General features: G+C 37.1%; 1 protein-coding gene across 16 annotated transcripts in view; it reads right to left on the bottom strand.

The window, feature by feature from the left end:
• Positions 1 to 24,530, bottom strand: part of RBBP8 (RB binding protein 8, endonuclease) — a 95,599-nt gene that overhangs the window by 13,755 nt on the left and 57,314 nt on the right. For 15 of the 16 annotated variants that reach the window (XM_089894988.1, XM_089894992.1, XM_089894981.1 and 12 more), the window contains 8 exons: positions 20,111 to 20,286; positions 18,103 to 18,207; positions 14,064 to 14,149; positions 12,408 to 12,517; positions 10,439 to 11,321; positions 10,231 to 10,357; positions 9,218 to 9,306; positions 8,196 to 8,313 (listed from right to left, as the gene is read on the bottom strand). In XM_089894988.1, the coding sequence (XP_089751114.1) occupies positions 8,196 to 8,313; positions 9,218 to 9,306; positions 10,231 to 10,357; positions 10,439 to 11,321; positions 12,408 to 12,517; positions 14,064 to 14,149; positions 18,103 to 18,207; positions 20,111 to 20,286 (1,694 nt within the window). Of the gene's footprint in view, positions 1 to 8,195; positions 8,314 to 9,217; positions 9,307 to 10,230; positions 10,358 to 10,438; positions 11,354 to 12,407; positions 12,518 to 14,063; positions 14,150 to 18,102; positions 18,208 to 20,110; positions 20,287 to 24,530 lie in introns of all 16 variants that reach the window. The other variant, XM_089894986.1, reaches the window with a different exon arrangement.

The following is a 24,530-nucleotide window of genomic DNA, read 5'->3' as shown; positions in this document are numbered from 1 at the left end:
GGTCAGACTTCTGATTGTAAAGCCCTTGAGGACAGAGACCATATCCTTATTGATCTTTCTATCACAGCATCTACTAAGTCTAACACAGAGTAGAGATATAAAAATCAGTTTTTGACTTGAAATAGTAGTAATTGAGAGTTTAATGGTATGCTTCATCTTTAACCAATTCTAAGTATGAAAAAGATCTACTTTATGGGTAAAATGGGCAGACTGTTTTTTTCCAAGTATGGGCTCAACAATATCTACTATTCCATTTGCTGTTCTTATAATGTGATCTTGGAACTCCTCCTACTGAGCAACTTCTGAGTCCAGATCATAAAAATATCATGCACTTCCACCTTGCTCTTTGGGGATGCTCACTCTGGGAACCTAGTGTCCAAGTAATAAGGAAGCTCAAACTAACCCATGTGGAAAGACTATATGGAGAAGCCCTGAGACTGAATAAGAAGAGAGGGAGATGCGAAGTATCTCCCATCTGTCTAGCCCTCTGCTGTTCCGGCTCGAGCCACCATGTGTCTATGACTGCATGAGACCCGGAGATAGAACCACCCAGCCCAGACCTTCCTGAATTCCTGAGGCACAGAAACTATGAAATATAAGAAAATGGTTGTTGTTCTAATCCTCTAAATTACTGGAGTGACTTATTTTTCAGCAATAGTACTCACAACACCTTAGTCAAATTTATCTAGGTAATTTTAGTTTAAGATCAAGTTAAACTCATTAGTTTAAGTTCTAGTTTCACCTCCATATGATACTTGCTTCAAATATATTTGGGAAACTATCATTTTCTTAGATTAACTACATAAATTTGAAGCCAAAGTTGTCATACTTTGTTTTTCCCTTTTCTACAAAACTGAGGAAAACATTATCAGGAACTGGTCCCAGGAAAAAACTAATCTTAAAAGCAAAGTCATCTTCTTAAGAAGAAAGTTATTTAAGCATCATTTACTATAAAAAGACAATAAATCACTGTTAAGGTTTACTTTTCTTTTTTTCCAACATCTTTATTGTAGTATAATTGCTCTACAATGGTGGGTTAGCTTCTGCTGTATAACAAAGTGAATCAGCCATACGTATATACATATCCCCATATCCCCTCCCTCTTGCATCTCCCTCCCACCCTCCCTGTCCCACCCCTCTAGGTGGTCACAAAGCACGGAGCTGATCTCCCTGTGCCATGCAGCTGCTTCCCACTAGCTATCTATTTTACATTTGGTAGTGTATATATGTCCATGTCACTCTCTCACTTTGTCCCAGCTTACCCTTCCCCCTTCCCGTGTCCTCGAGTCCATTCTCTACGTCTGCATCTTTATTCCTGTCCTGACCCCAGGTTCTTCAAAACATTCTTTTTCTTGTTTTAAAGATTCCATATATATGTTAGCGTATGGTATTTGTTTTTCTCCTTCTGACTTACTTCACTCTGTATGACAGACTCAAGGTCCATCCACTTCACTACAAATAACTCAATTTCGTTTCTTTTTATGCCTGAGTAATATTCCATTGTATATATGTGCCACATCTTCTTTATCCATTCATCTGTTGATGGACACTTAGGTTGGTCCCATGTCCTGGCTATTGTAAATAGAGATGCAATGAACACTGTGGTACATGACTCTTCTTGAATTATGGTTTTATCAGGGTATATGCCAGGTAGTGGGATTGCTGGGTCGTACGGTAGTTCTATTTTTAGTTTTTTAAGGAACCTCCATACTGTTCTCCATAGTGGCTATATCAATTTATATTCCCACCAACAGTGTAAGAGGGTCCCTTTTCTCCACATCCTCTCCAGCATTTATTGTTTGTAGATTTTTTGATGATGGCCATTCTGACTGGTGGGAGGTGATACCTCATTGTAGATTTGATTTGCATTTCTCTAATGATTAGTGATGTTGTGCATCCTTTCATGTGTTTGTTGGCAATCTGTATATCTTCTTGGGAGAAATGTCTATTTAGGTCTTCTGCCCAATTTTGGATTGGATTGTTTGTTTTTTTGACATTGAGCTGCTTGTATATTTTGGAGACTAATCCTTTGTTAGTTTCTTCGTTTGCAAATATTTTCTCCCATTCTGAGGGTTGTCTTTTGGTCTTGTTTATGGTTTCCTTTGCTGTGCAAAAGCTTTTCAGTTCCATTAGGTCCCATTTGTTTATTTTTGTTTTTATTTCCCTTTCTCTAGGAGGTGGGTCACAAAGGATCTTGCTGTGATTTATGTCATACAGTGTTCTGCCTATGATTTCCTCTAAGAGTTTTATAGTATCTGGCCTTACATTTAGGTCTTTAATCCATTTTGAGTTTATTTTTGTGTATGGTGTTAGGGAGTGTTCTAATTTCATTCTTTTACATGTAGCTGTACAGTTTTCCCAGCACCACTTATTGAAGAGGCTGTCTTCTCTCCATTGTATACTCTTGCCTCCTATATAAAAAATAAGGTGATCATATGTGCGTGGGTTTATCTCTGGGCTTTCTATACCGTTCCACTGATCTATATTTCTGTTTTTGTGCCAGTACCATATCGTCTTGATTACTGTAGCTTTGTAGTACAGTCTGAAGTCAGGGAGCCTGATTCCTCCAGCTCCGTTTTTCTTTCTCAAGATTGTTTTGGCTATTCGGGGTCTTTTGTTCTTTCCATACAAATTGTGAAATTTTTTGTTCTAGTTCTGTGAACAATGTCATTTGTAGTTTGACAGGGATTGCACTGAATCTGTAGATTGCTTTGGTTAGTATAGTCACTTTCACAATGTTGATTCTTCCAATACAAGAACATGGTATATCTCTCCATCTGTCTGTATCGTCTTTAATCTTTTATCAGTGTCTCATAGTTTTCTGCATACAGGTCTTTTGTCTCCTCTTCTTTTTGTTACAATGGGAAATGGGAGTGTTTCCTTAATTTCTCTTTCAGATTTTTCATTGTTAGTGTATAGGAATGCAAGAGATTTCTGTGCATTAATTCTGTATCCTGCTACTTTACCAAATTCATTGATTAGCTCTAGTAGTTTTCGGGTAGCATCTTTAGGATTCTCTATGTATAGCATCATGTAATCTGCAAACAGTGACAGTTTTACTTCTTCTTTTCTGATTTGGATTCCTTTTATTTCTTTTTCTTCTCTGGTTGCTGTGGCTAAAACTTCCAAAACTATGTTGAATAATGGTGGTGAGAGGGGACAACCTTGATTTTTTCCTGATCTTAGTGGAAATGGTTTCAGTTTTTCACAATTAAGAATGATGTTGGCTGTGGGTCTGTCATATATGGCCTTTATTATGTTGAGGTAAGTTCCTTCTATGCCTACTTTCTGGAGGGTTTTATCATAAATGGGTGTTGAATTTTGTTGAAAGCTTTTTCTGCATCTATTGAGATGATCATATGGTTTTTCTCCTTCAGTTTGTTAATGTGGTTTATCACATTGATTGATTTCCATATATTGAAGAATCCTTGCATTCCTGGGATAAACCCCACTTGATCATGGTGTATGATCCTTTTAATGTGCTGTTGGATTCTGTATGCTAGTATTTTGTTGAGGATTTCTGCATCTATGTTCATCGGTGATATTGGCCTGTATTCTTTTTTTTGTGACATCTTTGTCTGGTTTTGGTATCAGGGTGATGGTGGCCTCACAGAATGAATTTGGGAGTGTTCCTCCCTCTGCTATATTTTGGAAGAGTTTGAGAAGGATAGGTGTTATCTCTTCTCTAAATATTTGATGGAATTCGCCTGTGAAGCCATCTGGTCCTGGGCTTTTGTTTGTTGGAAGATTTTTAATCACAGTTTCAATTTCAGTGCTTGTGATTGGTCTGTTTATATTTTCTATTTCTTCCTGGTTCAGTCTCGGTGAAGGTTGTGCTTTTCTAAGAATTTGTCCATTTCTTCCAGGTTGTCCACTTTATTGGCATATAGGTGCTTGCAGTAATCTCCCATGATCCTTTGTATTTCTGCAGTGACAGTTGTTACTTCTCCTTTTTCATTTCTAATTCTGTTGCTTATAGTCTTCTCCCTTTTTTTTCTTGATGAGTGTGGCTAAAGGTTTATCAATTTTGTTTATCTTCTCAGAGAACCATCTTTAATTTTATTGATCTCTGCTGTCATTTCCTTTTCATTTATTTATGATCTGATCTTTATGATCGCTTTCCTTCTGCTAACTTTGGGGGTTTTTTGTTCTTCTTTCTCTAATTGCTTTAGGTGTAAGGTTAGGTTGTTTATTTGAGATTTTTCTTGTTCCTTGAGGTAGGATTGTATTGCTATAAACTTCCCTCTTAGAACTGCTTTTGCTGCATCCCATAGGTTTTGGGTCGTCATGTTTTCAATGTCATTTGTTTCTAGGTATTTTTTGATTTTCTCTTTGATTTCTTCACTGATCTCTTGGTTATTTAGTAGTGTACTGTTTGGCCTCCATGTGTTTGTATTTTTTTACAGTTTTTTTTCCTGTAACTGATATCTAGTCTTATAGCGTTGTGGTCAGAAGATACCTGATACGATTTCAATTTTCTCAAATTTACCAAGGCTTGATTTGTGACCGAAGATATGATGTACCCTGGAGAATGTTCCGTGAGCACTTGAGAAAAAGTATTCTGCTGGTTTTGGATGGAATATCCTATAAATATCAATTAAGTCCATCTTGTTTAATGTGTCATTTAAAGCTTGTGTTTCCTTATTTTCCATTGGATGATCTGTCCATTGGTGAAAGTGGGGTGTTAAACGTCCCCTACTATTATTGTGTTACTGTTGATTTCCCCTTTTATGGCTGTTAGCATTTGCCTTATGTATTGAGGTGCTCCTATGTTGGGTGCATAAATATTTACAATTGTTATATCTTCTTCTTGGATTGATCCCTTGATCATTATGTAGTGTTCTTCTTTGTCTCTTGTAACAGTCTTTAAAGTCTATTTTGTCTGATATGAGAATTGCTACTCCAGCTTTCTTTTGATTTCCATTTGCATGGAATATCTTTTTCCATCCCCTCACTTTCAGTCTGTATGTGTCCCTAGGTCCGAAATGGGTCTCTTGTAGACAGCATATATACGAGTCTTGTTTTTGTATCCATTCAGCCAGTGTATGTCTTTTGGTTGGAGCATTTAATCCATTTACATTAAAGGCAGTTATCAATGTGTATGTTCCTATACAATTTTCTTAATTGTCTTGGGTTTGTTATTGTAGGTCTTTTCCTTCTCTTGTGTTTCCTGCCTAGAGAAATTCCTTTAGCATCTGTTGTAAAGCTGGTTTGGTGGTGCTGAATTCTCTTAGCTTTTGCTTGTCTGTAAAGGCTTTAATTTCTCGTCAAATCCGAATGATATCATTGCTGGGTAGAGTAATCTTGGTTGTAGGTTTTTTCCTTTCATCTCTTTAAGTATGTCCTGCAGCACCCTTCTGGACTGCAGAGTTTCTGCTGAAAGATCAGCTGTTAACCTTATGGGGATTCCCTTGTATGTTATTTGTTGCTTTTCCCTTGCTGCTTTTAATATTTTTTCTTTGTATTTAATTTTTGATAGTTTGATTAGTACATGTCTTGCTGTGTTCTCCTTGGATGTATCCTGTATGGGACTATCTGTGCTTCCTGGACTTGACTATTTCCTTTCCCACATTAGGTAAGTTTTCAAGTATAATCTCTTCAAATATTTTCTCAGTCCCTTTTTCTCTTCTTCTTCTGGGACCCCTATAATTCGAATGTTGGTGCGTTTAATGCTGTCCCAGAGGTCTCTGAGGCTGTCCTCAATTCTTTTCTTTTTTCTTTATTCTGCTCTGTGGTAGTTATTTCTACTATTTTATCTTTCAGGTCACTTATCTGTTCTGCTGCCTCAGTTATTCTGCTATTGATTCCTTCTAGAGAATTTTTAATTTCATTCACTGTGCTGTTCATCATTGTCTGTTTGCTCTTGAGTTCTTCTAGGTCCTTGTTACACGTTTCTTGTAATTTTCTCCATTCTATTTCCAAGATTTTGGATCATCTTTACTATCATTACTCTGAATTCCTTTTTCAGGTAGACTGCCTATTTCCTCTTCATTTGTTTGGTTGGGTGGGGTTTTACCTTGCTCCTTCATCTGCTGTGTGTTTCTCTTTTTTGTTTAACTTACTGTGTTTGGGGGGTGTTTGCAGGCTGCAGGTTCATAGTTCCTGTTGTTTTTGGTGTCTGCCCCTAGTGGGTAAGGTTGGTTCAGTGGGGTGTGTAGGCTTCCTGGTGGAGGGGACTGGTGCCTGTGTTCTGGTGGATGAGGCTGGATCTTGCCTTTCTGGTGGGTAGGATCGTGTCTAGTGGTGTTTTTTGGGGTCTGTGAACTTAGCATGATTTCAGGCAGCCTCTCTGCTAATGGGTGGGGTTGTGTTCCTGTCTTGCTAGTTGTTTGGCATGGGGTGTCCAGCACTAGAGGTTGTTGGCCGTTGAGTGGAGGTGTGTCTTAGCATTGAGGCGAAGACCTCTGGGAGGGCTCTTGCCAACTGATATTATGTGGGGCCGGGAGGTCTCTGGTGAACCAATGTCCTGAACTCGACTCTTCCACCTCAGAGGCTCAGGCCTGACAGCTTGCTAGAGTACTAAGACCCTGTCAGCCACATGGCAGGAGAAGGTGGGCCATGAGTTGGGTGTCAGCCACTGCCCAGTTGTAGCTCTGTCACAGCTGTCTCCAAAGGTCACCCAGATACATTGGGTTATTCCACCATTCCTCAGAGCTTGCACATGCCTGTCTGGGATTTGTAGATGTCCTCCTGATACTCTTCATTGAAATACCTTGCATTCATGGTGGTGAGAGATATGCTAATAGTGTTGGTTCTCTTCAGTTCAGAGACTGGGACAGTCTGAGCCTTCATGTGGCCAAGTCAGGAGCAGCTGGCCAATGGTCCCAAAGTGATAACATGTCAGATTCCAAAAAGGCTTTCTGCAGCGCCTGAGCAGTAGTCCCAAGCAGCTGCTCAGCTGGAGCACTCTGACTGGGGAACTCGGTGGGACCCTCAAACGAGGATTTCTGCCGGCCATAGTGCCTAACTTGCCCACCCAGGCAAGGAGCTGAGGAGAGCATCTTTCGGCCCCATCTCACCAGAGGAGCGGACACCTGGTTAAGGTTTACTTTTAATAGGTACTGTCCTCTCAACGTAGGCAGCCAGGTACTTGATTGTATGGATATTATTACTCAAGAACAAAGAATTAAGGCAAAGGCTATTAAAATTTTCTCTCACTTACTGCATTTGGGGCAGCAAGAGATAAGGTGTTTCTTAAGAAGCAAGGATAAGACTGGCTGTTTTACTACTGGGCCCTAAGCAGGTAGATTAGAGAATATTCAGCAGAAGATGCACACACAGTCTGAATGTCCTCAATTCTAAGAGACGATCATTGGAAAAGGCCTCTGCTTTTAGCCCTGCATCACGTGGCAGGTCCTAACTCTTTAACACATAAGGGTGATGAATGACAACTATTCCCAGTCTAGTTGATCTCATGTCACATGCCTCTGTAGTTAGGAATGTTGCTAAGGTGGTGCCAAATGAAATCCTTCCATTGTTCCCACCTCTTTCAGAAAATCAAGGCTTTAGATGAAGAATTAACAGTTTCTCACTACAAAGGGCTGTAGTTTTGCCAAATCTCCTTTTCTATAGAAGTAGAATATGGCAGAGTCACTCACTCATCATATACACTATCATTCTTAGTTTACTGCTAATTTGCAAATCTATACTAATACTTCTCAGTGGAATCCTCCCTTTTTTCCCTTATCAAATTGCTTTGGAAAATAGTATTTCTAAAACAGGACTCTCAAGATTCCCTTTACACCTTTTATTAAAAAAATTATCTAAACCAGGGATCAGGAAACTTTTTCTTAAAGGGTCAGCCAGTAAATATTTTAGGCCTGTGGGGCCATAAGGTCTCTGCAGAAACTACTCAGCTCTGCTGCTGTGTTCAACAAGCAGCCATAGGCAATAAATAAACGAGTGAGGCTGCGTTCCAGTAAAACTTTACTTACAAAACTGGTAGCTGGCTGTAGTTTGCTGACCCCTGGAAACAACTTGAATTCTTTTGGAAATAAAAATTATTTTTACTAAAGATTTTTTTCCTGAAATATTGACACTAAGCTTTACTAAAGAGAAATCTAGTATTATGAGAACGGGGGTGGGGGGAAAACTAGTTTATGGTGAAGAGGTCACTTATACTCATCAGTGCAATGGTATGTCTATAAACTTCCCTCCACATTTGTATTAAAATTAAAAAAAAAATCAAACCTTACTTGGACTTTTTTCTCCCTTCTGCTCTTGATTCTTCATTTTTAAAAGCATAGTTTCACTAACCAATGTACAGTCCATGTCCACTGTCTCTCCTCCTGCTAATCTTGACTGACTGCCATCCTGAATAAATATTTAAAAATTCAAAATTTTAACAATCATTCCTTTACGTCCTAATATTTACTTTTTTGGGGGGGTGGGGTAAAATATACATAACATAAATGTTACCATTTTCATCATTTTTAAGTGTACACTTACATTTCAGTAGCATTAAGTAATATTTACCTTTACCCTTTAGGAATATAGATACATTTAGGTTTAAATGCCTATAAACCATTTTTAGCTTTGACATACAAGCATCATCTCTCAAGCCTAGGAAAAGGACTGCTGCCAAGCATGAGAGAACTATGCGTTACCACGATCCCTGGAGCTTCCTTTCTTCCCTAACCTGCTTCACAGAAATGAACATCAATGTACACTAAGAACAAAAGTTCACAAGTCAAATTTGATTTCTTAATGGATATTTATTATTACTCTAGCAACTGTTACATACTTTATTAATATGCTACCAAGTGAAAGAGAACTTCTCAAACTATGAAGAACCTAAATACAAACCAAAAAATTTATTTCTGCTATGAATTTTAATGAAAAAATACACAGTATTTAAAAAAATTAGCCAACTGGGAAAAATGAAATTTTTTTCTTGAAGGTAGATTATTTTAAGTTAATCTTTTGATAAAAAAATAAAACTATTTAAAATATGTAATTAGCATTTTACATTATTTTAAAACTATATTTTTCAGCAAAGTTCTCTAAAGTCAGAAAGTATTATTATTATTATTACACTTTCAAAAATACCATAATGTTGGCATAATAAGTGTTATTATTTCATAGTTTTCTGAATAAATACATGAAGGCTGTAAGAGGTATGTGATTCCCTCAAGGTCATAGAGTGAGTCAGGACAGCAGGGTGACTAACAATACACTAGAATAACCACATGGGCTTTGGTTCTATTTTCTAACTTACCTTTGTATCTACTACAGTAATATCCATTTTATACTGAGAAAGATCTGCTCCTGGATCTATACTCCACTGGATGTTTTCAAAGGATACATCTTAGATAAGGAGAAAAAAATGCACAAATAAAAACAAAGTTTTAAAATTCTCATCACTTTAAAACATTATGGGACCCACAGAATGAGAAAAGTTTTGCAAGTCATATGTCTGATAAAGGACTTGTACCTAGGATATATAAAGAACTGTCACAACTCAATAATAAGACAATTACTTCAATTAAGAATAAGCAAAGGACCTGAAGAGACAGTCCTTCAAAGAAGATATACAACTGGCCAATAAGTACATGAAAAGATGCGCAACATCATTAGCCATCAGGGAAAGGCAAATCAAAACCACAACTGAGATATAACTTCACACCCACAGGATGGCTAGAATCAAACAGACAGACAGTAACAAGTGTTGGTGAGAATGTGGAGAAACTGGAACCCTCAAAATGTGAAGAAATTGGAACCCTCACATGCTGCTGGTGGGAATGTAAAATGTTGTAGCTCCTTTGGAAGAAAGTTAGATAGTTCCTCAAAAGGTTAAACACAGAGTTAGCATATGCAAATGTTTACAGATATACATGTAAATGCAAAGAAAAGGACAGGCTATCTATGGGTGAGGAACAAGGTTTGGACGATAAATTTCTACTTTTTATATTTTTAAAATCTGTATAGTTTAAATTTTTTAAAGCTTTCTTTTTGTAAAGAAAATAAGAAACAACTACATAGAACAGGTAAATCTATAAAATCACCTATAGAAAGTAGGTATTAAAGATGTCAATTTATTTTTTCAAAAAGCAGGAAAATCACATGTAAAGTGAAACCAATAAGAATTGTGCTATAAACACAGAAACACACAGGGATAAGATATTTTTTCTGAAAATAATTCAGTCTATCCAAAGAATGTACATAATATATTACAATACTCAATTTAAAGTCATTAAAAAAGAGTAGAAATGCTATTTATAGTGTACATACCTTGGTTGTTTTGTGGAGACTTTGTTTTAGCAATTCTACATGGATTTAACTGAAGAACTGATGCAAGTTCACATGCTCCATGGACTGACCTGGTTTTTATTTTTATAGGCTCACGAGAACCAGCACCCTAAAACAGAAAGAATTATTAGCATCTAGGAGAAATCACAACAACCATTTTAATCAAAATCCTTGAACATTTAACACAAACCTTCATGTCATCAAAAAGATTCTCTGTCTCCAAACTTTCACGTGGACGTAGAGGGATTTTAAAGATAGAATTTTCTTCCTTTATTTGTAACAGTGTTTTATTATCTGGAGATTTATTCAAGGACTGGAGGAGGGACTCCTGTAAGCTGCTGGGCTCTTCTGGGGAATCTCTGGTTAACCCACAGCTCCCACTCAAGGCCTTACGGCTTGAGGAAGAGCCCTTTGGAACAGGCTTCAAAACCTCATAGAGAGTCACTTGCCTAAATCCGATTTTAGAGTTCTCACTTCCTTGGCTTTTCTCTTGACGCTGAATAGCTGAAAATCGATCAGACAGATCCAGAGGTTTATCCATCACATAGTCTCCATTCATGTAAGAATGACTATCCGGTGGAAAAGGAAAAGCATTTTCTTTATCAAAGGAGGCTTGGGGGCAGCTTACTTCATCCTCACTTTCTTCCTCGATTTTCTTCCTTTTGGTTCGGCCTCCCAGTGATTTCAGGGGTACCACATGTTTATCTTTATCAGTAACAGTATCTTTAATGTGATCAATACTATCCTGCTCACTTGTATTTTTATTTATAAGCATCTGCTTATTAGAAGATGACTGGTTAGTGATCTTCTTCACTTCAGCCCCAATATTATGATGTGTGAAAAGGGCACCATCTTCAGATTTTAATCTAGGTTTCTCTGATCTAGAATTAGAAGTGTTGCTGAAAGGCATTGTTTTCAGATGGTTTTTCTTCCCAGTCTCTAAAAGAGAAGGGGACAAACTTGTATTCAAACCTAAACTACTTTTCACATTAGAGGTAGCTCCAAATACAGGAGATGATACCCGAGTAGTCAATTCTTCTTGAGGAGGAGGCTTTGAATTAGAATCTGAAAATCTAAAAAAATAAAGGGTGGTAAAGCTTTTTTCCTATTAAAGAAATAAGGTAAAAATTAAAAGACAAGCATAATGAGAAAACTTTTGCTAATATACAATTATTAATAGTAAGGTCTTATCCACATCTCAGACGCAGACCATTAACCAAAATTTAAGATACAATATAGTTGCTGGCTTCTCTTTATTTGGCTGACAAAAAGCAGAGGGAAATGATACAGCAAACCTATCTCAATACAATGATATTCCTATCTATAAATATTTTTCCTAAGTAACTTAAATAAATTCACTATATAATAAAATCATATTTTAGTAAATCCCACTGGGGACCCAAATTCTTTTGCTGTTACGAAATCTTATCATGAGTAACTCCAAGAAACAAAATTCTTATACTACAGAATTGAACATAACTCAAGACCCAGACTGCCTGTAGCAGAGGAGACAGCTGTGGCAGTAGAAAGAGCATTAGGGTTAAGTTTGAAGACGTGGAATGGCTAAGAGCTCTGACTCTCATACTTAATAGCTGTGTGGTCTTAAAAAGACATTTAGCCTTTGTGAAGCTGCATTTTTGTTGACTGTAAAAAATGGGGGTAATAAAACCTACTTTAATGAGTTACTATGATGACAAATTAAATGTGATATATGTATCTAATACTGAAAGCTCTTTTAAAAAGCAAAGTACCACATAAATATAGGTACTGTTAGTTAAGGGATGTTCTGAAATTAGTAAAAACAAGATGTATCCCAATCTTGGAAGCTCATCTGAACTAATAATGGATTTCATAAAATGTCCAGTTTTTGAAAATACAAACCCAGAAGGGATGATTGGATCTTTAAAGGAGATAAGGCTGGGACCTCTTAAGTACTCCTTGATAGAAGTACAGAAAGAATCTAAAAGTGATATCCATCTCTCTACATTAACACAAAAAACCCTCAATTGGTCATAAACTGGGGAAAATATTTTTTTAAGTAAAAATTAATACAACCAGAATAACAAACTGAGGGAGAGAAATAGTTTAAATATATGGAACTCACTGTAATGGAATTTCATCAACAGTTTGTAAGTTTTTACCAAAGTGCCCCAAATTACCTTAAACTATCTTCACTATTTCTTCTAGATTCCTCAAAAGGTTTTTTGTGATCTCCTTCCAGACAGTGGTAGAGCTCATCACCAAGAGGGCTCATAGGACCTCGAGATTCCTTCAATAATAAAATATAAAGTACATAAATACAATGGAAGATTACTAATTCTCTCTTTGTTTTTTTGGCCGTGCCACACAGCATGTGGGATCTTAGTTCCCTGACCAGGGATCAAACCCGTGCCCCCTGCAGTGGAAGCGTGGTGTCTTAACCACTGGACTGCCAGGGTAGTCCCAAGATTATTTATTCTTAAAAAGGAATGAAATACTGATACACGTTATGATGTGGATGAGGCTCAGTGAAAGACGCCAGGCTCAAAAGCCACATATATGATCCCATTTATATATGAATTATTCAGAATAGGTAAATTCATAAGGACAGAAAGCAGACTGGTGGTTGCCAATTCCAAAAAACAAGATTAGTTAGATTAGAGGAAGGGAAGAGAGATGACTGATCATACTTATAGGAGACAAATTTAAAAGGATGCTTTAGAGAGCCGTGCTTCCCGAACTTTAACATGCATACAAATCAACTGAGGATCTTGTGAAAATATAAGTTCTCTTTCAGTAGGTCTGGGGTTAGCTTTGAGATTTTCTATCTCTAACAAATTTCCAAGGATGCAAATGCTGTCGGCCTGTGGATCACACTTTGAGCAGCAGGTCTTTAGAGATCAGTTCCCTTACTAGATTTGGTGTCTAAACTACTGACTTGCCAGGTTTATGGGCAGGACGGAATTAAAAACCATTAAAACATTTAAAGTTCAAAGGGTAAAAACTACCCACTATCACTTGAAGAGAGATTTAAAACTAGAAAGGACCAAAAAAAAAAAAAAAATTCAAATGCAGTGAAAAACCAATTCAACGGTTTGAATATACATTTACATATATTAAATGTATATTCAATATATACATTTACATATATTAAATGTATATTCAATATATACATTTACTGACTAAAGCAAAAGAATAGTTTTAAAGCTGTACCAAAATGAAACTTCCCTAAGATTGAAGAATTCAAGGTTTCCATTTTTTAGGGATCAATTAAGAAAAAAAGTAAATGTGTCTGATGGAAGGAAGAACTAAAACAACAAAAAGAAAATCATGGGGTCAATTTCTGACTCAATTCCTAAAGATTTGGTCTAATTGGACTGGCATTTATAAGGACAAAGATGAATTAAAGGATCTATAGTAGACCCAAGAATTCAGACTATCTTCCAAATCAAAGCCTGGTTTAAAGGATGTTGAAAAGATCCAATAAATTCTGAAATCAACCTAAAGGTTTAAGACTTCTCTTAAAGTCTTCTCTTAGTTGGAATAGGGTAGGGAGGAGAGGGGGAGAGGGAAGATGGTTGCTAAATCCTCTAAGTCATATAAATTTTGATTCAACCCACAACCTATATCTCCCAAGAATTCTAAAGATTCTAGATTTCTGCGACTGCCTGGGGTGAATAATATAAATGGGCTTTTCTAGTCACATCAATTTTTGTTCTAGGCCTTTATCCAATAATCTTTGGATAAAATAATTTTTCTCTTGCTCAATTCTCGAAAAACTGACCTCAAAAGACACTAATTAACTCATATTATCACCAAAGTAAACAATTACTTACAGACTCATCTTGAACACTAAGTCCAAGTGTTTCAGCAACAACTGTAGCTAAATTATCAGGAGGATAACTGCTTTTTCCATGTGTATCTAAGTTTTAAAAAAAACAAAACAAATTATACAATTGTAGAAACTAGACGTATGAAAAAATACGTAAAAGGAAAGAAAAAGCTCAAAGGACCACTTTACAAAATGGCACTGAACAATTTTTAAAATTCTACGTAAAGTCCAAAATATCTACTATAAATTGCAGTAAGTTGCAGGTATCTAGCCAAACTTTTTCAGCTAGTTTTCTATTTTTCCTAAATGAATTGAATGTTAACAAGTAGATTATTTTTCTTATTTCCACTGGAAAAAAATCATAAAAAACATATAATTAAATGGAGTTCTTGTGATACAAGACACAGCATGAATATCAAACCGTATTTATATAGTAACCTTTCATGAAAACACTTTCATGAGAGTTTCACTTCATGAAAACTCTCACAGTGCAGAGAGATTTTCAGCATTGCATAATTTTCAAGTTTTAAGCTAACACAACATTTATACAGAATTCACCTGTGTTCAAATGTTTTATAAAGTTTTATGTATACAGTGTTTCAACAAGTCAACAAGTATTTATGTAGCACATACTAGGTTTCAGGCATTGTGCTACGAAGAGAAAAGGTTGTTGTCCTCGAGGAGCTTATGGGCTGCTATAGTTGAAAGGTATAAAGAAAATTGCAATAAAATGTGATAAACATTAAAGGTACATAAAAGGGGTCATTAAACACAGAGCAAGGACTCCTAAATCTGCCTTGAGAAAACAAGGAAAGCTCACCAAGTGTTGACTAAGCTGACCCTTGAGAGAAAAAGGAATTAAACTGGGCTGGGGGCAGAGAGGATTCTAGGTATGTGGAAGGTGTGATATGTGAAACAAAACTGCATGTTGAGGCAACTACATGTGGTTCAACTGCTGGAAATCAAAGTGCAAAAGCTAAAATGGTAGTTAGGACATGAGCGCAGACAGGTTGATAAGGGATCAGATTATGCTAAAGAATTTAAAATTTATCCTGTAGACAATGAAGAGATAGTCAAGGGTTTTTTAATGGAGGACAGATGCAATATTTGGGCTAAAAAGGTGATTCAGACAGGCTGACAGAACAAGAAGCGCTCACTAATAGGCAACGGGACTAATTAGATTACTAAAAGAGTCTCATGAGAGATGCTGATGGCCCAAGCTAGTATCATGTGGGTGCAGAAGAATGTGCATGACAGATGTGTAGGAGGTGCAATCAATAAGACTTGGAGACTGTTTACATGTGAGAGTTGAAGAAGCAGGAATCTAAGATGATTCGAAGTTTTCTGATTTAGGTAACTCAGAGAGGTATGTAAACTGTCATTCACTGAGACTGTAAATAAAAGGATAAGCAGGTTTGACAAGAAAGTCTCACTTTGGACATGCTGAAGTGTAAGGATATCCAGGTATAGATGTTCAATAGCAGGCAGATACATCAGTTTGGAATTCAAGAGAAAAGTCTTGGAAAGAGATAGATTTGGAATTTATTATCATATAGGTGGTAGCAGAATACTAACTCTAAGTGAAGATTCCTCCAGAAAAGAAAATGAGAGAAGACTAGGCCAAGGATCATATATACTGGGGACAGTGACATTTAAAAGACAGATGGAGAAAGAATAGCCAGTAATGGAAGGTGAAAAATGAACAATAAGTAAGAGAATCAGGAGAGTGGCACCACTTCAAGAAAAAGTGTGTGCAATGTCAAATGTCATAGAAAGGTCAAGTAAGATAAAGACTGGTAAGCATTCACTAGATTTAACAGCCAGGAGGTCTCTGATGACTACTGCCAAGCAGTTCCAATGTAATGAGTGAGAGAAGAGAGTGTGAGGATGTGTCCCCTTTTCTCCCCCTTCCTCTCCCTCTTTTCCGCCCTCCTTCCTCCCTTCCCCTGCACCCCTTTTTCTTCCTGGAGTGAATGGGAGTTGACAGAAAGGAGAAACTGAGCACAGACTGCTTTTTCAGCTTTGAAGAGAAGCTCTAGCTGAGAGTAGAGACAATTAAGAGGGGGTTATTTTAAAAGACAAAAGATAACATGTATCTTTATGTTGAAAAGAAAGAACCTGCAGAGAAACTGGAGATACAGGATGAGAACAACTGATGGAGTAAAGTTCTGGCAGCAGCAGAAGAAAATGGGCTCCCGAGTGCTGAGAAGCAAGGTTCTGACACAGTCTAACATCCCCTGCAGCCTTTGCCTGACCGTCTGTCTATACACATGCACACAAACATACATACACTAATATAAAAAATTTGTAGCTTTCAGAGTATAGGCTCTGATTTTACTAATTTTACTAATATAAAATGAGTAAGTGATTAACCATGGCCAGTCCTCCCAGTTTTGCTCTGCATTTCATCTCCTCTCACTTTTTCAAGGATCTAGCAATTGTTCCCTCTTTCTCCAGAATTACTCATTTCTCTCTTTACAAGATCATTCCATCAGCATAAAGACATGCTGAATATGCTATAATAGTCCATCTTTTAAAATCCTCCCTGGACCCATGTTTCTCTTTAGCCACTGTCCGTTCTCCCTTCCCCCTTCACCACAAAAAGGCCCTGAAGGACTTGTTCACAAGTGCTCCTTCCGGTTCTCTTGAACATGATAGTCTAGTTGATCACCTCTACACTTTAACAACTCTCATTAAGAGTTAAACACTCAGTGATCCCCAGGGGACCAAATCCAACGGTCAATACTCAGTCTTCATCTTCTGCGACCTATCAGCACTGTTCTCCACAGTGACCACTCCGTCCTTTCTCTTTTGGTTTAAAGGACGCCACTTTATCTTGGTTCTCCTATCTCACTGGCAGCTTCTTCTCTGGCTACTTGGTTGTTCCTCATTTTCACAATCTCTATATCATCATCCTAACAGCTGCGATACTGCCTCCGAGGAAGTGAAAATGGTTCTTGGGGGGCAAAAAAATATTTTTATGTATGAGACACAGATACACATACACTCAATACAGTATATCTGCAGTATTAAAATCTCATGGGGGAAGTGATGCAGGGGGGCGGTGGGGTGTCTAAAAAGGCCACGTGGGAGTGATAATAAAAAATAGCTGAGAATCACTCCTTTACATAATGGAGTGCCTCAGGGCTAAGTACTGGAACTTCTTCTCTTCCCCATCTTCACTCACTTGCTTGGCTATCCATCCAGTCTCATGGCTTCAGACACCACCTACATGCTAACAACTTCCATTTGTATCTCTATGTTAGACTTCTCTACATTCACACCCACCTACCCATCCAAAATCTTTACCTGAATGTCTACCCGGCATCTGAAAACAAAATATTCTCAAAACCAAACCCCTACCCTCAGCCACCCTGCAAACCTCCTGCTCCCAGTTGCTTAGCAAATAGCAACTCTAAAGAACAGAGTTGCCCAAACCAATCTCCCTTTCCCTCACTCTGCCCCAGCCACACAGGGCTCCTTAATGTTCCTCAGTCAAACCAAAGAACACCCCCACCTCAAGGCCTTTGTGCTTACTGACTTCTCCACCTGGAATGCCCTTGCTCCAGAAATCAACACGACTCACTTGCTTCCCTCAGTCTCTGCTCAAATGTTGCTTTTAAAGTGAGGCTTTCTAATATCTCTTCTTACCCTGCTTTATTTTTCTTCAGAGCCCCTGATCCATCTAACATATATTTATTTTCTCTCTTCCCCAACTAGATTGTAAGCTCTATGAGGTTAAAGATTTTGTTTTGTTTAGTGCCCGGTATACATTAGGCATCCAAATATTTATTGAATGAATGAGTAAACCACAGTAAAGCCTTATTTACTTAAAATTACTAGCAATTGTAATTAATGTGGATAGGGATATTAATATGAATTAATAACAGGATAACATTACTTTCCAATATGAAAAGGACTGCTAAACAACAAATGATACAAACAAAATTATACGGAAAATATTTTAAAACGTTGTCTAATTCAGACGGTCACTCTTGTACACCAATTTTAAACTTATAAAGTAATCTCAGTATCTTGCTTACTAGCCACTGGAGCTTGACTCTGATCACAAGTGTCAGCTACTAGAATTTCACGTTCATTATGTTTATGTGGTGGATGAGTTGAAGACTTTGGTATTTTTCTCAATTCTAAGGGAAAAAAGAAGAGAGATTACACATAAACAATCATGAAAAATGATAAGCCAATACAAATCTATCTTTAAATGCACTAGAAGTGCATTTTATTCACGTAACTTTAATATTCTAAAAAGGTTATTCCTTTAGTTTCACTGAGAAACAAAGTTGGTAGTTAGGACAGTGGGGTAGAGAGGACTGGAACAGATAAATTCTTCTGACCTAAGCCTTCTAGAGTTGTAATATTTTAATGTATCTTTTCCTTGTGTATCATTGCAAATCAGTAGGTTCATTTGAAATGAATATTGCATCATACAGCTTTTTCAATCTTTGTTTTAGAGTTTTCATTTTCTGGAAGGAAAGCTGAAACATGCTTTATCAGAAATCATTCCACTATTTAAGGGTTTAATTCAAAGAAAACCAAAAGAAGGACAAAGTAAAGGGAAATAGACTTTTACTAATTATAACTAGAAATTATCATTAAAAAGCAGTATACATGTAAAAATAAATAAGCATGGATGGTTAGAAAGAGAAAACGAGTAACTAGTCATTAAATTAGTTTTAACATAACTTGCATGGCTCAAAAGCGTATTTTAAAAGCAGAATTTCATATTCCAAGTAAAAATGATCACAACAAGATTAAAATTGACAAAGTTTTAAATAGTTACAGGTTATTCTCATACAATGAAAAAATAAACCAAGAGCATTTTACTAGATACAAAAGAAAAAAGAAAATTGCTGTGATTTGCTTTTCTGGATATTCTTTCAGATGGATTTAAACATGATCTAAATTATGCCGATGCTTATCTGTAGTGATTCATGTTCTATCTGATACCAGACAAAAAGGCCCACAAATGTTCATTCTAAATCCATGATCTTACATTTTAATTTAGCTCCTAATTACGTGTAAGATTTTTAACAATTCTTTTGTTTTCCACTAGATGGTGATGCAAGCTCATATAAAATGGGGGAAAACTGTCAATTTTCCAGTATCAAAGATTAAGATATACTGTTTCTTTAAAAGGCATAGCTACTGTCAACAATTTATTTGCATTAGAAAAATATCTCTAAGACTGTGTATACTCCTTTCCCTCGAGTGCTTTCCTTGTTACAAACAGTTTAGGTTAAGATGAAAGTTTTAAAAATATTTACTTTTAGATTAATATTAAAAGGAATAAGCACTGTATCACATCACAGGATAAATTTCAGGACTACATGAAAAGGTATTTCCAAAGCATTTAGCAGAAATGGTCAACTGGCTTGGAATTAGAAATATGCCACTGACAAGCCACGAAGTAGATACATTATAAAGCCATTTCTTGATTTACCACCAAACGCTACATATTATAAAAAATAAAAATAGCTAGTTAAAGCGTTGGTGGGAGTAGCTGTGGATAAGACTTGGAAACTACAATAGTTTAGAGCCAGGAAGATCTATATTTGAATTTTGACTCATCTACTTACTTGACAGGTTACTTAACCCCTCTAGATGAGCAAATCTTTCCTCATCTATAAAACGAAGGTGCTAGTAGCTACCTCAAACCTGTCATGAGGATTAAAACACAGTAATAATGTATTCAAATCAGCAAAATAACCAGCACACAGTAGGTGGAACTTAATGTTAGGATATCTCCTCTTCCCATGTATCCTACTCAGATATATACACATAGGAATAGTTTTTAAATAAAAAGAAAACTATTCACTACCTTTGTAAAATGCTGAGTGTTTACATATTCACATGAGCAACACACGTCTATACATAATACGGGCAGTAGATGCCTTCCCAGTCACTTCACTAATGGAAGTTAAACTTACAGTTGTAACGTAAGTTACCTGAAAAATGACTATCTTCCTAACGATAGATGAATACTTCTTTTTTAACAGAACCAGGTAACTAAACTACAACTCCAATCCTTACCCTGTGCACACCCAGAGTGCTCCAGTTTAGTATGTGTTTGTTCTACGTATCGGACGTGGAGGTTCTCCTTCCTTCGTAGTCGGTTAGCGCCAGAAAATGAAAAGGTTGTTATTGGTGAATCTGGAATAACATCTTCCTCAGTTTCAAGATCGGTTGATTGATGTGGTTGATCATTCCTAGAGGAAAATAAGGACAACCGAATGAAAATTAGTTTGATAAATATTTATTAAAACAACTAGCACATGGTATGAGTGACAGCAGAACACAGGTATGAAGCCGTAAGAGATATAATTCCTTGCATCTGATGTTCCAAGTCTAAATACAAGGATTAGAGAAATACTCACATGACTGGAGTACCAGGTGGGGAATATTACTGTGAGAAGTGAAGTAGAAAGTGTAGTTGGTGGTACTTGAGGTGAAAATAAAGAATTTCAAATGGCAGAGAAAATCAGCAGAGGATCCTCCAAGTTTGAGTTAAAGGCAGGCAGTACTGTGTACCTGTGTTAGAGAAAGACAAGCCGGAACTACATGAAGGAGAGCCTCGACTAAGTGTGCACATAATTTAGAAAGCAAGAGGAAAGGAATGAAGGTTTTAGAGAATGGAAGTAATGTGACAATCTAGCAGCAAGAGTGTGCAAGATTGACTGGGACAGAAAGAAAGGAAGTAGTGGCTGTTATAGTTCAGGCAGGAGCTTCTCTGGGTTTGAACTGGAATTCTGAAGATATGTATGGAAAGGAAGGGACCAGTGTTAAACACTCTGGCAACAGAATCAACAAGACTTGGCAAATGACAAATTCAGGGTGATAAATAATACTAACACTGGTAACACCAACATTTGTTGCAGGTTTACACTAGCAGGCACTGTTCAAAGTGTTACCTGTATCAGTTTAAGTATAAGGTATTATCATTATTACTCTCATTTTACAAACAGAAAATACAGATACAGAGGTTAAGTCACTTACTAAAATAAAATAGGAAGGGCTTCCCTGGTGGTGCAGTGCTTAAGAATCCGCCTGCCAATGCAGGGGACATGGGTTCAAGCCCTGGTCTGGGAAGATCCCACACGCTACAGAGCAACTAAGCACGTGCACCACAACTACTGAGTCTGTGCTCTAGAACCTGTGAGCCACAACTACTGAAGCCCAAGCGCCTAGAGCCCATGCTCTGCAACAAGAGAAGCCACCACAATGAGAAGCCCGTGCACCACAATGAAGAGCAGCCCCCGCTCAACGCAACTAGAGAAAGCCCACGCACAGCAAAGAAGACCCAATGCAGCCAAAAATAAATAAATAAATTTATAAAAAATAAAATAAAATAAAAACGTTTAACAGAAGCAGGATCTAGACCCTGGCAGCCAGACTCCCAGGACAACACTGTTATCCTTGGTATAGACCATGGGGCTGATGACTGACTACAAGTAGGACTCAGACTTTGAATTTCTACTTCTGCTTCTATCCACGCTTCACTGTCAGTACTCTCAACACATCAGTCAAAATAGTCTTATTAAAACTTACATCATATCATGTCACTCTTCTGATTAAAACCTGCCACATCTCCCCACTTCACTGAAAACACAAGCCAAGCTCCTTATAATGATTGATCTGATCATCCCCCTCCCCCATGACCTGACTCCTCTCATATTACATTCTACTCCAGCCACCCTCGCTTCCCCAGGCTCCTCAAACACACCAGGCACACCCCTACTTTACGTTCTTTGCTCCAGCTGTTCCATCTGCTTGGAATGCTCATCCCCAGATATCACATGGCTAACTGCCTCATCTTCTTCAAGTGTTTGCCTTCTCATCAATGCCTGCCTTGAACATGCTATTTAAAACTGCAACCCCCTTCCCACACCCTAGTACTCTGGTTCCTTGTTATTCTGCTATTACTTTATCCATAGCAGTTACTGCTTTCTAACATAGTACATAATTGATTTGTCTATTGCTCACCAGCCAGAAAGTAAGCTCTAAGAGGATAAGGATCTTTTTGGTTCATTGATACATCACAAGTGTCTGCAATAGTGGGTACTTGGTACATGCCCAATAAATATTTATTGAATGAATGAATATGAGAGGTTCCCAGATTTCACTAGAAAAATAAATTTGTGCTGATCTAGGCATATGTTCTTGCCCAATTCAATTCAGGCCCGAAGGCACCTAAAGACTGGGTTTGGACTGAATTGTGGGTATTGAGTAAAATAAAGTTAATTCACTTTAACTCAACTGCCTTTCCCATGTCAAGCCATCACTGACCTTATTTGCCACCAATTTTTATCAGTCTGTCAGGCATTTAGGCTTTACATGACAAAACCAGTCTATCCTAATATACTCATATCAGTTTGTAATACTACATATTTCAAACAAAGAATAATGAGATTTTTATAAATTATGACCAACAGAGATTTTTTTTAATTAAAAGAGATTAATTTTTCCTAATGGATTTGTATCTTAATTTCCTAGATAATATCAATATTTTTTGTGGTCTATAATCCTATATACTGAGTAAAATCTTTAGGGCTAATATCTAATCTCTACCTACAATTCTACCATCTTATTCTGGAAAAAACAAAGTAAACTAAAGTCATACGAGAAACCTTTACAAATTAATGGAGTATGAAATCTATCTGACCTCACTTTAATTAATCACATCACAGGCTACCTGCCTATTAGTCATAAAAATTCAACCTGAAACATGAATGAGTCATGAGAAGAAACTGATTTCCTGGCAGAGTCAATCTAGAAGTAGCTGGGATCACAAAAGGAAAAAACATACACACACACACACACACACACACACACACACACAAAACCAGCTCTAACTAGAGGTGTCCAAACTAAGTAAACAAGTGCTGGCTTTGTCCTCCTTTGTCCTTTGTCATAGAAGAAAAAGAAAAAAAACAAAACAAAACAACTTTCCATGTGTTAACCAAGTTTCTTCTTTAAAGCATTAGGTCTCATTCGGATTTTCTGAGAAAAGTTAAAATTTTATGCCACAGCTTTAGGTTAATTATGTACACTGGCCATCTTTCTCCTTCCACTTTTCTTTCTAATGGCCCGAGAGCCTCCCCTTAAATTCCTGTCAAAACAATTTTAGTTGTCCATTTTTCTAAGAGCTGTAAGGATCCAGGATGTCCCTTCATAATGAGTCTGTAAAGAAGCTTTTAATATTCAAGCTTTTCTCCTCCTCCAAAAAACTTACACTTCCAGTTAAAATATAATTTAAATTTAATGAAGTAGTTACAGCTATCAGGTTCACTTAAACATTCTGATTTTCAAAAAAAGGGTTCCCTGAAATATACACTAATGAGTCTGATACCCTGCTTTCTTGGAACCAGTTTATGATATGAATAATTCAAACAAGACTAATTTTTAAAAATAGGGTTATAAAGCCAGTTTTCTGAGGAATGCTCTACTGCATATCTCGCTCTCAGGAAGGCATCTGACAGTGACTCTCTTGTTATCTTCTCACTGTAAACAAAAGGGAGAAATACAAACTTGGTACTAATAGAGAAAGACAGACTCCAAACTGACTGAACACCATCAGACAAAGAATTATATCGATGAGGAAACCTGTGGAAGTGTGCCTCAGGGCTCCATCCTCAGGCAGGTTTTGTTCAACGTTTATTACTGATTTTGATGAGGGCACTGATGGAATATTCATTGAATTTGTGGAAGACACAAAGCTGAGAATAAAAGTTAACCCAATACATGGTAGGAAAAAAATCAGAGGCCGGAATAATGGGCCAAATCTAACAAAATGAAATAGAACAGGATAAATGCAAGAGAAAAAGCCTCACTGAAGTGAGTCAGAAGAGAGAGAGTCCACCTACGCAGGGTGACACCATGCAGGTAACCTTCTAAGGCTGTTTTAGCACAAAACTATACAGAGGGTTTAAAAACTCTGAAGTTGAGGTAGACCTGGGTTCAAATCCTGCATCTGACATCTACTAGTCACATTGGGTAAGTTAGTTAACCTTTCTGAGCCTCTATTAAAGTAGATACAGTACTGTACTTTCCTACTTCGTTTTTGTGGGGAAGTGGTGAGAAAGAAAGAATATATGTAAAAATGTAATGCAATGCCCAGAAAATAGTATTTAATCAATAGTGCTCTTTACCTTACAATGAAGACTCCTTTGATAGAAGGTTTCCATAACAACTACTATAAAGCCATAGGGAAGACTTTGACTTAGAGGTTCTAGTTAGCGGGAAACCTGGTAAAGAACCACCAGTAATGTATGTTTTGACCACATTAATATAAGTAAAAAGATACAGAAAAATGGAGGGAGCAGTATTGCTCTACTGGTCAGACTATACCTAGAAGACAATTGAATTAATTAAAATATTGACAAACTGAAACATTAAAGAGAAATGATAATTTGAAGAGTCTTGAAGTAATGTCTCACAAAGAACAGTTAATGAA

The sequence above is a fragment of the Delphinapterus leucas genome, chromosome 14 (assembly GCF_059928025.1).
Source record: "Delphinapterus leucas isolate spDelLeu-1000000601 "Yukka" chromosome 14, BTC_Dleu_Yukka2, whole genome shotgun sequence".
Classification (NCBI taxonomy): domain Eukaryota; kingdom Metazoa; phylum Chordata; class Mammalia; order Artiodactyla; family Monodontidae; genus Delphinapterus; species Delphinapterus leucas.
This window is presented reverse-complemented; position numbering and strand designations above follow the sequence as displayed.